This window comes from Mastomys coucha, unplaced genomic scaffold, assembly GCF_008632895.1.
Source record: "Mastomys coucha isolate ucsf_1 unplaced genomic scaffold, UCSF_Mcou_1 pScaffold1, whole genome shotgun sequence".
NCBI classification, from domain to species: domain Eukaryota; kingdom Metazoa; phylum Chordata; class Mammalia; order Rodentia; family Muridae; genus Mastomys; species Mastomys coucha.
Window position 1 is genome coordinate 60,383,133 of NW_022196891.1, and position 14,682 is coordinate 60,397,814.

The 14,682-nt window shown below is 41.1% G+C and overlaps 1 protein-coding gene across 2 annotated transcripts in view; it reads right to left on the reverse strand.

Annotated features, from left to right (window-relative positions):
• Window positions 1-668: 668 nt before the first annotated feature.
• Window positions 669-14,682, reverse strand: part of LOC116102567 (dimethylaniline monooxygenase [N-oxide-forming] 3) — a 74,600-nt gene continuing 60,586 nt past the window's right edge. The window contains exons 4-10 of one of the 2 annotated variants that reach the window (XM_031387369.1): window positions 13,685-13,873; window positions 12,790-12,952; window positions 11,473-11,615; window positions 8,446-8,645; window positions 5,058-5,413; window positions 2,052-2,124; window positions 669-1,398 (exon numbers count right to left, since the gene is read on the reverse strand). In XM_031387369.1, the coding sequence (XP_031243229.1) occupies window positions 1,056-1,398; window positions 2,052-2,124; window positions 5,058-5,413; window positions 8,446-8,645; window positions 11,473-11,615; window positions 12,790-12,952; window positions 13,685-13,873 (1,467 nt within the window). In that variant the 3' untranslated portion in view covers window positions 669-1,055. Of the gene's footprint in view, window positions 1,399-2,051; window positions 2,125-5,057; window positions 5,414-8,445; window positions 8,646-11,472; window positions 11,616-12,454; window positions 12,643-12,789; window positions 12,953-13,684; window positions 13,874-14,682 lie in introns of those variants that run through there. The other variant, XM_031387378.1, reaches the window with a different exon arrangement.

Here is a 14,682-nt window from a genome sequence, read left to right on the forward strand (position 1 = left end):
TTTCCTCTGGCCTTTGAATGATAGCCATTTCCTGATCTGTTGGCCTTGTGAATCTTGAAAAATAATTGTCTTAGATTTTTGTTGCTGTGGTGAAATGCTTGAGGCACTTCAAGTTTGAGAGTGTGAGTCACCGGCACTGGCTGAGCTCCTTGTGTCCCTTTGTGTGGTGGACAGAGCAGGGGGAGCATAGGGGAGAACTAGCAAATGTCACTGCATACCAAGCCAGGACCCTGACAGAAGAAACCAAGGGCCTGCTCCATCGAATGATCCGAGGCTTTCCAGCTGGACCCCACCTCTGGAAGATATCACCACCTCCAACAGTACACCCTGGGGTCCCCTAGAGAACAGTTATCATATTCAAGTCCCAGGAGGAAGAAATTCCACTTTCTAAAATGCCTTCTGTAGCAACTCAAAGGCACACATGTTACTCATCACTGCGATTATTTATTTGCTCTGTATTGGAGAGTTTCTTTTCTTGTTTTACTGATTTTCTTATCAGCGAAAGGAGCCAATTTGTGCTAACTTTCAGTGTGAGTCAGATTTCTATACTGTGTGGCTAGGGAGCAAGAGCTAATGGCTGGAGCATTATAAATAAAATAAAAATAGAATGTAATAGTCAAACTTTCTGTTCAACCTCACAAATAGTTTATAGAAGCAGCCCAAGAAGATCATACTCTAAATGCTGTACTTTATTCACTGTCTGGATCTGAATTACATCTTCCAAGCATTGTTTAAAAGAGGAAACGAATCATGTCCAACTGTTTCAAGAGATGATACAAGTTGTCCATAAAAATACCATTCTTGTTACAAATTGTAGGTGGAACTTAAAGAGAAATGGACTTAGGTCCACTGCAGATCAGCAGGATTCTGAAAGGGGCTTATTTACAAGGCCAGAGCAAAACATTGTCTTGCTTACTAATTAGCGGCTAGAGTTCTGACAAATGATCTTGAACAGGAAAGGGAGAGGTGTGAAAAAAGTCTTAATTTTTAAATAGCAAAGTTCTTGTCTGGTTATTGTCAGTGACTCTCAAAGAAATTCTAGAGGGGACTCACGATCAGCTCAACATAAGGAACAAACCAATGAGCAGAATGGGAACAGCCAGGAGCCTGAGCAAGTGGGAGTACAGGCAAGGCTTCTGAACACCCCCGACCACACGCGTCTTCATAGGCTTCAGTGACCGGTCCCACTGCGTTAGGATGGCATTCCTGGCTCCTGACCACTTCCCTGGGCCTACCAGCCGAAACTGGTAGGGGCTGCAAGGGCCGAAGAACACTTCTATGGCCAACCTGGGATCCTTGAGAAACAGCCATAGGATATTGGGCTTTGCTCCAATGAAGGAGGCCAGTTCATCCATATAAACAATGTAATCTGTCTGGATGGTGGTGCTATTGCCAAACCTAGAGATGGGAGAGAAGAGACAGTCTGTGATAACCAGGCTTTTGTTATTGAAGCATATTTCATATCTCATTTGGAATTTCCCCAATACTACAAAGCAGTGGAGAACACTTTTTTGCCCCTATTAGCAAATGAAAAAGTGTCTATTGCTCAAGTGAAGTTATTCATTCACAGTCCTTGAGCTGATTAGTGACAGAACTAGGGATGGAGCCTGGGGTTCTAGGTTCATTCTCCTGCTGCTGAGAAGTCGTTTCCATTTAAAGCATCTACTTGAAGTATTAGCTTCCTAATGAAAGACTTCCGGGCCAGAGAACAGAATTCTGCTTTGTTACATTTCCACAATTACTTTGAGTTCATCTCGTTTGCAGTCCTGTCTGAGAGGTACTGAGGAAGACAGGGCTAAGGGTGAGGATGCCAGGAGGACCCTCCTTAGTCTTTATTGTTCACTCTGCACTTTGTACTTAGTAGGACATCATGCAGTGGTGAGTGAGAAAACCTCAGCTAATCATTAGCTTGGATGTCAGACTGTGGTTCATAGCGTCAGCTCTGTTGATAAAGGTTAAGGATCATCAGAGACAAAAATCAGTTTTGAATATTGACAGATTCTGATTTCTTGATGTGGATCCTAGATTTCCATGATCCTGGCTAATCTTACCATTTGAGCTTTTTCCCCATTTTCTCATCAATATCATCCATCATGTCATTTACAGAAGGCAAACGGCAAGTTCCTGAAAAACAAGGAAGGGCCCGGCGTTTTTTTCTTCTCAGTGGATTACAAATCACGATACATTTTCACCTTAAAAAGTATTATTTGTGTACGTGTGTGTGTCTGTGTGTGCGCGCACGCACGTGTGTGTACGCAAGCCATGACATGGGGGGGGGTGTCACAGGACAACTTTCAGGAGTCACTTCTCTCTTTCCACTGAGTCCTAGGAACCAAACTCAGGCCATCAGGCTTTTGAGGCAAGCGCTCTTAGCCACTGAGACAATCTCACTGAGGTTGCTTTTATTTTGGCGTTTTACTGTTCAGCAAAACAAAATCTTAAGCAAATGAATGATGTTCTAGGTCCTACTCTTCTCAGAAATGATCCTTGTCAGCATAATGAAAGTCTATTATGTGATTATCTTTGTATCTTGGCTCTTAAAAATACCAGATGTTTAATGATAATTAAAGAGTTATACTCTAAACTTTCAATCATATTTTAAAGAATATTTTCTATAAACTGTAGTGTACTGCAAGTGAATTGTAATTATTTTCAGGATTCTTTGTGTGTGTGTGTGTGTGTGTGTGTGTATGTGTGTGTGTTTGTGTGAAGTATGTGTGTGTACCTGTTTGCACGTGTGTGTGTGTTGTGTAAGATAGATAGATAGATAGACGATAAATAGGTAGATAGAGAGATACAGGGACAGACAGAGAGACAGAGATAGACAAGAGATGAGAAACACAGACATAGAAAAAGAAGAAGACAGAGAATGAGCAGAGGTCAGAGGTCAACCTCAAGCATCTTTCTCTATAATTCTTTAACTCAGTTTTGCAATAGCATCTGTCTTTGAACCAACTGGCTAGACAGGCTGGTGGGCAAGTCCTAGGAGCCCTCCTGTGTCTGCCCACTGTCCCAAGAACTAGGGTTACAGGCATGCTCTGATATACCCGGGATTTTTACATGGCTGCGGGGGGCTCTGAACTCAGGCTGTCCTACCTTTGTGCTAAGTGCTTTACTGATTGAGCCATCTCTCTTCTCTGGTCTGATTGTTTTTCAAGATTCAAGAGAAAAAATTTCCCTAAGAATTTAATGAGCCCCCAAATCTCTTGGTAGAGAAACAAGAGTTGTTAAATGAGACTGAGATTATGGACTATCCAATTCCACCAAAGATACGGGGGATGCCAGGTGATGAGATGCAATTTGAATTACTTTTGAATGAGTTTAAAATTTATCTAAAAAAGGGGGGGATATTGCTCTCCCCTTGTAGTTAAACAGCTCTTGTCAATATGGTTCCATTATAGCCCTTGGACTCTGCCTTGTCCAGGTGCAGGCGAAGAGACTGGGAGCTGGAAACTGATTTCTTACAGCCACTCACTTCCACCATCAGGATGCTTGTAGCTGGTCTCCTTGTCCTGGGGTTCTGATTTTTCTTTTCTAGGGGCTGGGAGTCAAATCCAGGGTGTCGTGCTTATCAGGTAAGTACTTAACCGCTGAACTAAATCCCCAGCTCTTACCCATTGCTCACATCTCCCAAAATAAGCTGATTTTTCAATAGCTTCTCTCTTGTAAGTCCATCAGTCTTCTGTCAAATGCCCACTTTGCGTTTTCTCCTTCAAGGTTATTCTTACAATTTTATTTATTCATTATTTGCTTTCTGTCTGTGTATGCATACCTGTATCATGGCATGTGTGTGGCAGCCAAAGGACAACTTGTGGGAATCTGTTTTCCTTCTACCCCGTGGGTCCCAGGTATATCAGTCTTGGCATCAAACACCTGTGTCAGCTGAAGCCATTTTACCACGTCCAACTTTTGATTTTTTCTTATTTTCTTTTCTCAGAGTTCAAGTTACAGCTATTGCGCTTACAGAGGATTAGTGACCTTCCTTTAGCTCCAGCCTCCCTGAGACGGAATCTGATGTCTGACTGGCTGCTTCTGCTTTGCTGGAGCAACTTTTACCTCTGAGACCACCTCCAGTCTCTGCGCAGGTAGAGGAGATTCAGAGGGGTCACTACTGAATGGGAGCATACTGACATGGGGGAGGCAGCCTGGTGGTCCACCTGGGACATACAGCAGCATAGTCTAGTGCTTTGACATGACAGGGAGTGTCTAAGTCTTGCAAGTCACAGTAGTACTAGAAACTTTAGCTATGGCTTCAAAAGGAACCCCCATTGCTAAAACTCTCCCTCGCCATGAAGTTTCATAATTTAAGGTTCAATTAAACTTTGCTCAATATACATTGACATCTCTGTCTTTTCTTGATTATGGCTATACTTAGCCTTCTGATCTGCTGTTGCCCTTCATACTTTCCTGTAGCTCTGATCCCAGCTCTGTTAGGAGAGGATGCTGACCACCTTCCTTGTCTGACCTCAAATGAGTATGTTGTTTTGTTTTCTTTTTGGAAAATGTGAATAACATGTACCCTCATGTCTTAGGGATTGAACATTTCTCACATCCAGAACTTCCTGACTGTAATCAACCACTGCTTGTCCTTAACAAGCAGAACACGCAGCAGAGGAGAAAAGAGCACAGGGAAACCCCCACCTTCCCAGTACTTTCCACTGCTGTAGATATCTGAGGTTGGCTGGACACTGACCCGGAACTATCTTTTCCTATCCCCATTTCATGCCATGTAATTCTAGTCAGTTTGAAATCACAATTAAATAAAGTTGCCATGCAGTTAGGACCAAGAACCCTCGGAGTTTTTCTCTAATGAAGGGACTCAGGTAATTGTCAGCTCCCAGGAATCACATGTAGCAAAAAACATCCTAAAAAATCTCTTACTATTGTATATGATAACCTAGTGACACATGTTTCAAATTGCTTATAGAATAAAGCACCCATGGGGATAGAGTTACAGATTCTCAAAGCTTGATAGGTCCCTATAATTGGGATTATTGCTTAGACTCTGAAAAATACTCTCGTTAGACTCCATTAGTGAATATTTTTGGGCCGTTTACCTTTTATTACTTGTGCTGCCCAGCGTGCCTGGAGGTCAGTGGTGGGGATGGCAGCACCCAGGGACTGGACCAGGCCAATCACTGCCATGGTTGGTTTCTCTAGTTGCGGAGGGAAGATGCCTTTGTACAAGGTGACCTCATTGTTTCTGCTTTTGATGATGGAGTCATCCAGGAAGGGGTAGGCATAGCCATAGCCGGTGGCGAAGATGACACAGTCAATGGCCTCAAACACGGTCCCATCCTCAAACACAGCGGAGGTCTCTGTGAATTCCTTCACATTAGGCTTGATGGACACAGTGCCACAGAGGATGCGGGCTGGGAGCTCATCATTGAACACAGGCTCTTTCCTGAGTGTTCTGTATGGAGAGCAGAGATTGGTCATTGTAACAGTAATGCTTGCAGGCTGCCTTAGTCTCTATACAAGTTGTTAAAGAAGGAACAAAACCAAGAGTTTTCCCCAAGGTATGGCATATCACTAACGCATGAGAGGAATAAAATGGACATGAGGCATGTAGGAAATAAGAAAAGCTGCTTTTGGTTTGTTCCTTCTCATCCATATGGCTTATTTTAAATTTCAAAATGAACATCCATCCCCAGCAACTAGCAAAGCAATTGTCAAGAGAAGTTCTAATGTCATGTAAGGTACCTGGTAGCTAAAGTCTTCCCATTGCTTCTTATTACCCATGGAATTGTGAGGATTAAGTCCTCTTAAATTCCCTGTGCCTCATTTTTCTCTTCTGGAATGTCAACATCATGTACCTTGGGTCACAGGGATATCTAAATAATATGAAGAATGTAGTTGTTTGTAGCACAGATTAAGTGCTAACAGCGTTTACCTTTATTCTTATTTTTCATACTGACCATGGTAAGATAAACTCGGGTGAGTGAAAGAAAAAAAATAAGAAAGCCACACCAGGGTTTCCAAAGACCGATGAAATGTGAGCCACATGGAGTAATTGTACAACTTGAGCCAAGTCAGGCACTCCTGGGAACTTAGATAAGGCTAGAGGAAAGGGGGAGAGTTTGAAGCACTGGAGGTCTAAAAAGAGATCCTTGTTTTTGAACAGTAAAATCCTTATGCATACCGGTCATTCAGTGACGTGGAAGGACAGTGATTTGTTAGGGTGTAGCTAAGATAGTCACGAGAAGAAACTTTAGGAGGATTCCTCTGGAGGAGAAACTGAGACTGTAAGATCAATCGGAACTCTGGTTGGAAAAGACTCAACTGCACTTCCTTCCTGCCATTTGTATTAAACTCATTAAACACTGGTCTTTAAGCATTCCAACCTCACTGAGACTGCCTTTGCCCAGGTCCAGGTTATCAGTATAGAGCTAATAAGCCCAGTGGTCTATTGCACTTATCTTGCTGGACTTATTGGTAACTATTGGCTTAGTTGATCATTTCTTCCCTCCTGAAATACTATAAATTTCAAAAGATCACCAAAGATCATCATTTTTTCTTATTTCCTTTCCTAATATGACTAGTCAGTGTCTCTGCCTCTGTATCTGTCTGTCTGTCCCCCTTTCTCTCTCTCTCTCTCTCTCTCTCTCTCTGGTGCTGATGTTCCCTTTCCCACTGAGCAAATAGTTTACACCCCAGAACTCCGCCTTCCATCTTTTTGCGTTCTGCACCTACATTCATCCTTCAAGAGAGGGTGTAAAAATTTGAACCTCCTGTCTGTGTGTTCCAGAGCCATTCGACATATTTTTCTGCATCATGGCATCTTAGTTTTGATGTGACTAAAGCTAAATCTCTGTTCTTTCCAGAGGCTTCTGCATCTCAGTAAACACCAGTTATATTCTTTCTCAGATCAAAAGTTTCAAAGATATTTTTCAAGCTCTTCTCACTGTCACATCCTTTATCATATCTAACAGAAAATCCTATGTATGTTTCCTTTCAATGAACACTGATGGGTCCTACTCCTGGACCAAACTCTGTCATATTGTTTTTTGACAGCTACTTTTGGAACATATCTTTTTCTTTTGGTAGTTAAGATTGAATTGATGGTCTCCTACATGCTGAGTGCACTCTACCCTAGTTCTGACAAAAAAGTGTGAACCAGTCTGTCCACACTCTGTCTCTCACTGAATGATAGTGACTAATGTAGCTACAGTATTGCCAGTGTTAATTTAGATATTGTCCCTAGCATTTTTGGATGTTTGGCTTGTTGTTGCCTTCACAGTAAAAGCCAGGCTCTCACAAAGTCCATAAGATGCACTACCAACCAGATATTTCCGTATCTCTGGTTTCTTTTCCATGTTCACCTCTTCTCTCCAGAAAAAGCAGCTCACACTGCTTGTTGATTATAGCAGCCCTACTCAGAAGAGAGACCCCGGCTATATCCTCTGTACCACTCTTCCTTAGATAGCTTTGCAGTTCTTTCACTCATCTCCTTTAGGGTTTTGCTTTTAAAAAGTAGTCTTTCCTTTGAGACTTAATTCAAGGACCTCATTGAAAATTGTGCCGATGGCACTTTCCATCACCCTTGCCTTTGTTGTATTCCACCTAACCCACATCAACATAGCCTTCTGCTAAGCATATTTTCTGTTTACAGCTATGAAGAGTGTATTCTAGTAGGGTGGGATTCTGTTTGTTCTAGATACTGATGTATCCACAAAGACTTAATCTGGCATAGTAAATACTTCGTGAATGTTAGCTTAGTTAATTAATTTGTAGGAACTTCGGGATTTGTATCCAATGTTGAAGCCATTTATTATGTAGCAGGCTTAACATAGTTGCAGAAAAAAATTAAGGAGGGAACTGGGGACGCTGGAGTTGTTTGTGGTGGGTCTTGCTCAGTAAGAACATTCTTTGAAGGGGCTGAGTAGAGAGTGCAACACAGGAAAGTAATTTTGTTAGCATCAGCTTTGACATTAAGCATGAGATCACAGAGTGAGTAGATAAAGAACAATGGACCTGGAATCAGTGGATCTGGATTTGTGCTGAAGGTTGTTTTTACTCCCTGGATGTGAGACCTTGGTAAGATTATTAATTCTGTTGTACTTGAGTTTGCTTTTCTGAAAAGCAGGAGAACAAACAGAACCCTCTTGATACTTGTGAGGGTACTTGTCATAATATATACCAGAGCCTGAAGGAGAGAGTAAGTCAGACTCTGGTGATACGTAAAGTTATAAAACATGTTTATTTTTATTACTGTTACTGTGGGAACTGGTTGTTTCAGTATTACCTAACTTCCTAGATGTACAAATCTGGTAAGGAGCATGTGTGGAAATCCATTCCAATATTTGCAGTTCTTTATCCTTTGATACATGAGATGTGATTACTTCATGAATATTTTTTTATTTGTTTTGAGATCACAACACACATCAAGAGCTGCTGACATAGAAATCACATTTGGCAGGCACATCGTGTTTTATTGCACATTACCTGTTTAAAGGCATCAGGCCATAGTTTTCATGCTTGAATCTCGAATTCATCTGCCTCGTGTACAACCAGTCAGAGATGGCTGTGGGTAAGTTGTTCTTGAGGAAAGTTTGAAATCGAGTGAGCACCACCATGTCCCAAGGGTAGCCATTGTCCCAGACCCGGCTCATCACCCAAGAGCCACTTCTGGAGCTGATGGTGACCTGGATAAACAAACAAACAAACAAACAAACAAACAAATCCACAAATGCTAAATGTAGTGAGTGTAGTGCTCATTGTAAGATGCCTTCTACATCTCCGGGAATGAATTTGTTAATCTTGCTCTTGATGGTTTTGTTGTTGTTGTTTTGTTTTTGCTAGGAGGAAGCAGAAATTGCTTGGCTCTCAATCTTCCTAAATTATTGCACAAGGCAAAAGGAAGTGAGCTTTCCTTCCTGGGAGGCACCGACTCCAAGAGCATTTTATACAAGCTTTCGCGGCTCTAATCTGTTTCTGCTGACTGGAACCAACTTATTCTAATCCTTCGCACAGCTGACCACCAGTATGAATTCCAGTTGTATTTATCTTAATGCTCGCCCAACTACTGATGTCTATAAAGGAGCAATTATGATCTCAAAGTAGGCATTGATATAAAATAAAGCAAGCAAATTATGACCAGGACACTACAGGCAAAAATCTTGGCCCTCTGACCTCTAAGTGATATGACACAGGGAAGATTACTTTAACAGGAAAGATTGCTTTAACAATAATCTTATTTCTCTTCTCCTAAAACAGAAAGAAACGGCATCTACCATTTCAGATTTGCATGAGGGTTGGTTGAGGATGCTAACTAATGTGGGCAGTATGCCTGATATCACCTAGTATATAGTATGTGATCAGTAAATATCAGTTTCCTTTCCTCCCTCTTTTGTTACTTCCTAACACAGGTTTTAGGTTTCTTCTCTCTTTGTTTCTGTTTTATTTTTGTTTTTAAATTGTGCAATGCTATTAGAAGAGAAGCTAGCTAGAGGAGAAATGGAGAGCCTTGAGAGTTTCAGAAGTATGTGTGCCCTTCCCTCAATTTCATCACACGTGCAGATGTAACTATCTCAGCACTGTGGTTCATCACACTCCTCTTACGTGATGAACTTTCACTGATGAAGAATCCATATTCTTCAACCTCCATTGAAGCCTTCAGAAAGATCACCTACGAGGGCTCCAGCATTTTTCCTCTCTCAGTTCCTGAGCTCCTCTGCCCTTGGAATCTGAAACTCTGATTTTACTTTCCCACTGAGAGCTTAAATTCCCCTGAGTCATCTAAGAAGTTGCTGATGTTTCTCTCTTCAGTTATTTTTGTTTTTTTTTTTTTTCCCTCCAATGGGAAAAATAGGATTCCAGGACCTTTTACCTACAGTTGAAGGCACTCACTTATGGAGGAGTGTTAAAACACCCTGATGTAGTTAAACCTGCTGTTGCTATTAAGAACTTTCATTTTAGCAGAATTAGTCAGAAGTCATCAAATACATGGTGCTGGTTCCTATTCTTCTGCTTTGTTGTCCTTCTCTCTTCTAAGAACACCTGCTGACACCACTTCAGCTGTATGGTTTTCAAGAATGGGTTCAGGTTCATCTCCTTGGTATGGCCTCAGACTCTACAATCTTTTGGGCATTTAGTGACAGAATTATCCTTAATTCCAGTGGTAGTTCTTATACTGTTGTCATGCATTCTGCTTAGTTCTTGAGATTATTTGTGTGTGCCAGTGTCTGTGAGAGTGAGTGGTGCGAGTGTGTGTGTGTGTGTGTGAGTGTTTGTGTGTGTGTGTGTGTTTGTGTGTGCATGTGTATATGGGCTAGATTTTTCTACCGGCCATGTGGTTAATTTCTTTGTATGCCTCCTGGTTATCAAGTGTAGCATGGATAGAGGCACAGGAGTAGATTTTTATGCCAGTTGTCTTGATATGATATTTGTACATCTTGACTGTAATATCCTGGAGTAAATCTAGACATCTGTTGGGTATGCCTAGAAACTCTATTAAGGACCTATACTGGACTTACATTACACCAATAGGCATAACATTTGGGAATTGGATTCCTGCCTTTGTGTTTATGAACCCTTAATGAATTTCTCAGCGTGAGGGGTTGACATTTATCTAAAGTCACACCCTGAAAGGACCTTCCTCACCCTTTCTCCATCTTCCTTTCAGCTTCCCTTCACATCCTTCTTACCCAGACCCACTGACATGCAGCCCAGAGGCCTGGTATCCATTTTTGAGAGACCAAAGCTTCTTACTTCAAGACCTTCTGCCTGGACACCTCTTCCCGTACTGCGCCTTTCTCAGCTCTGGCTCTCTGCTTGTGTGCTGTCATCCTCAGGGGTCTTTTCCTCCACATGTGATAGATCACATGGATGGTGTGCCTCCACATGTGATAGATCACACGGATGGTGTGCTTTGTTTGCTTTTCTAGCCCTTTCCACAATAACTTACACCTGAGAACACTGACTCACTAGCTTGGAGTTCAAGAGTGAAGGTTATGTTTGTTTTGCTCAACAACGTTTTTTCTCCGAACCCTCATGCCAGTGCCTGGAACAACAAATAACCACTGAATGAATGCATGCATGGAGTGAACTTGGGCTCTCTGTTTTTATTGACTGAATCGTGTTTTAACTCTGTAACAATCTCATTTCTAAATTGGTTCTGTTTTAATCTGTTTTATTGATGAGGAGACCAGAAGTATAGAACCCCTTGTCTAAGAGTCTCAGTCATAACTTTAACCTCAAGTCCACATTAACTTGAGAGGAATAGATTCGACACACATGAGATATCAAATGCCCCACGATGCTAGTTGGGTGGGAAGCATCACCAGTGATATTTCTAAAGCCATTTCAAACCCCACTTGTTACCAAGAATGATGAGGTATATGAAATATCACCTGACATTTACACACCATCTCATTCCATAGCACGGCTTTTAAGTAACCATTTCTGCTCCTTTAAGATTGTCTGTGGAGCACATGGGATGCAGAATCTGCTGAGCTATGTGGGATACAGTACCTGCTGAGCTACGTGGCTGAGTTCTGCAGCAATGTCACAGCCTGAATTCCCCAGGCCAATCACCAATACTCGTTTTCCCTTCCATATTCCTGGTTCCTTATAGTCCCTGCTGTGGAAACATTTGCCTTTAAAACGGTTCAGTCCTGAGTGAAAAGTGGGAAGCATGTGAATCGATTTGATTTCCATGAAAATAAAGCAGCTTTAGTGGTCACGAAATAAGACAACTTAATAATCCATCTCTCTCTCTATATATATGTATACATATATATATATATATATATATCACATACACACACATACACCCACACATATATACATAACATATATTTTAATTTGACTGCTTGTAGTCTAAAAAGACATTACCATGGTTTGGGGATGGCTTAAGTCTGTTGCCCAGAGGTACAGGTGCTGCCAGCTTGGTCCCTAGCATAGTGGTACTGAGGTGTGGATACAAGCCTTTAAGAGGTGGAGGCAACTGGGAAGGGATTTGGTCATTTTGGACATTGCCCTTGGAAAGGTCAAGTTTACTTACATGAGAGCAGTAACCCTTTTATTCTAAAAAAGAGCGAGTCTTGCTGTTGAATCTCTCTAGCTACCTGTCTCATGTAGTAATCCTCACCAGCTGGAGTTGACTTATTCTTTTTCCATTTCTTTACAATGCAACTGGTTGTGTGTGTGTGTGTGTGTGTGTGTGTGTGTTTGTGTGTGTTGTGGTGAAAGATGGTCCTGGTTAGAATGCTAGGACCACACTGCTTAGATGTTTTTAGGCTGTCAATATGAGGAAAATAAGCCTAATTCTTCTACAATGTCCTAATTGCCAGGTATTCTGTTAGTAGCATTAAAGAACACACTAAAATAGACACCACTAGCCTATTTCTTCTTGACAGATGTGTAGGTGGCTTCCTCAATTTCAGTCTTACCTGGAAAGGAGTCTTCTGGTAGGTGGGGATAGACATGATACCCAGAACAAATCATTATAGCATCAAAGACAGCTGTTTCTTTTTTACCATTCTTTTCAGTGGTAACTTCTACTGTAGTTTGTTTGCTTTGCTAGCCCTTTCCACAATAATTTACACCTGAGAACACTGACTCACTAGCTTGGAGTTCAAGAGTGAAGGTTATATTTGTTTTGCTCAACAACATTTTTTCTCCGAACCCTCATGCCAGTGCCTGGAACAACAAATAACCACTGAATGAATGCACACATCGAGTGAACTTGCATTCTGTTAGTAGCATTAGAGAACACACTAAAATAGACACCACTATCCTATTTCTTCTTGACAGATGTGTAGGTGGCTTCCTCAATTTCAGTCTTACCTGGAAAGGAGTCTTTTGGTAGGTGGGGATAGACATGATGCCCAGAACAAATCATTATAGCATCAAAGACAGCTGTTTCTTTTTTACCATTCTTTTCAGTGGTAACTTCCCATTTGCCAGTAGTTGAGAAATCAGGACATTGATTTATACTGGTTACAAGTGTCTAAGGAATGCAGAGAGAAAGCCTTCTTTAATATTCTAATAGTAGATTGGTCTTAATAAGGTACCTTTTAAGGAAATTCAAAAGTCCCTTGGAAGAAATGAGAACATTATATTATATATGTATGTATGTATACATTGATATAGTGTGTGCATTCTTTTTTGCCTTGTTTTAAAATATTTTTTATTGTTTACTGCAAATGGTTAAGTTTATGGTCTCACAAAGTATGGCTTTCTATACCTTGCACAAGAAGTCTCATTAATATCCAGTTCTAAATGGTTTGTATTTTTTTCATTAAATTTCTTTTGGACACATGGATTATTTAGAAAATGGAGTTAATATATGTATAAACCCATGGATAGCTTGTGTCTATTTCTTTGTTACTGGGTTGGTGCTGTTTTGATATTAGAACTGAACATGATCATGGTTTGCATATTTCTGACAGATTCCTGAGAAAAAGATAGTGTTCACAAATCTACAGTTAGAGCAATTTAAAGGGGCTGGGCGTGGTGGCACATACCTTTAGTCCCAGCACTCAAGAGGCAGAGGTAGATGGATCACTGTGAGTTCAAGACCAGCATGGTCTACAAAGTGAGTTCCAGGATAGATAGATAGATAGATAGATAGATAGATAGATAGATAGATAGATAGATAGATAGATAATGTATGAGTAGAGCAGCAGCCTCCAACTTCCTCATCACCATATGTGAAGTTACTTTTCTGATAACATCTTACCTCAAACTGTATATATTTTAGGAGTTTCTTTTTTGTGGCAAATAAAGTGATGTATTCTTGGATCTTGATGTTATGCATGAAGTTAGGAAAGTCATCAGGATAGGGAAAGTCTGGAAAACACATCATCTCTTTGGAAGAGTTGGTGAAGACCGATCGGTAAATGCTGGCCCTGCCCTCTTCTGTATGGTCCTGTGAATGACAGTTTCAGATGGATGAAAATATTCAGTTCCAAGTCACTGTCTTAAGTTGAGTTGGCCTTTGCCCACAGATTGCCTCTGATAAGCTGCTAAATCAATATTAACGTCCCCTAAACAACTGATGCTGACCACAGAACTTTATCAAGGTCATTAAGGGTATGAAAACATATACTCAGTGTGGTTTGTTTTCTAAGGGAAACCTCTTGTTTCTTTTTAGACATATGTAACCAGTACTCTTATTTCTATCACCTATGGTGATGGAGGTTTTCACAGTTCAACTTTACAGAATTTCATTGTGTCATCAACTCACCTGCATCAGCAACTACTGGTTGATTTGAATTGTAAAGAGAGTTATAGGTGACTGACACTATTTACAAGATTTGTAAATGTGAGCATTTAAAAACTAATATTTTAAAATCAATTGTAAAATTTCTACTACCTTTTTTGAACCAAGCATATTGAATTTATGGGCACTGCCTGCCCACATTTATGCAGATAATGGAGTTTTGACTTTTAGAAATATAGAAATGTTTGCATTGGTAAAATTAAGAGAGAAGTTACAGCATCATGCTAAGAACTGTAGAGGAGGAATTAGATGATGGTGAGAGAAAAAGGGAACATGGAAGGAAAAAGCTCAGCAGAGAGTGGATCAGGGCACTGGCTTCTCATCTGTAGCCATAATCCCCTCCCCCTCACACACACACCACCTCCGCAGGCACCACCGCCGCTAGCCAGCCACCACTGCTGCTGCCACCGCCACCGCCACCGCCAACACCACCATCAGCAATATCACTACCACCA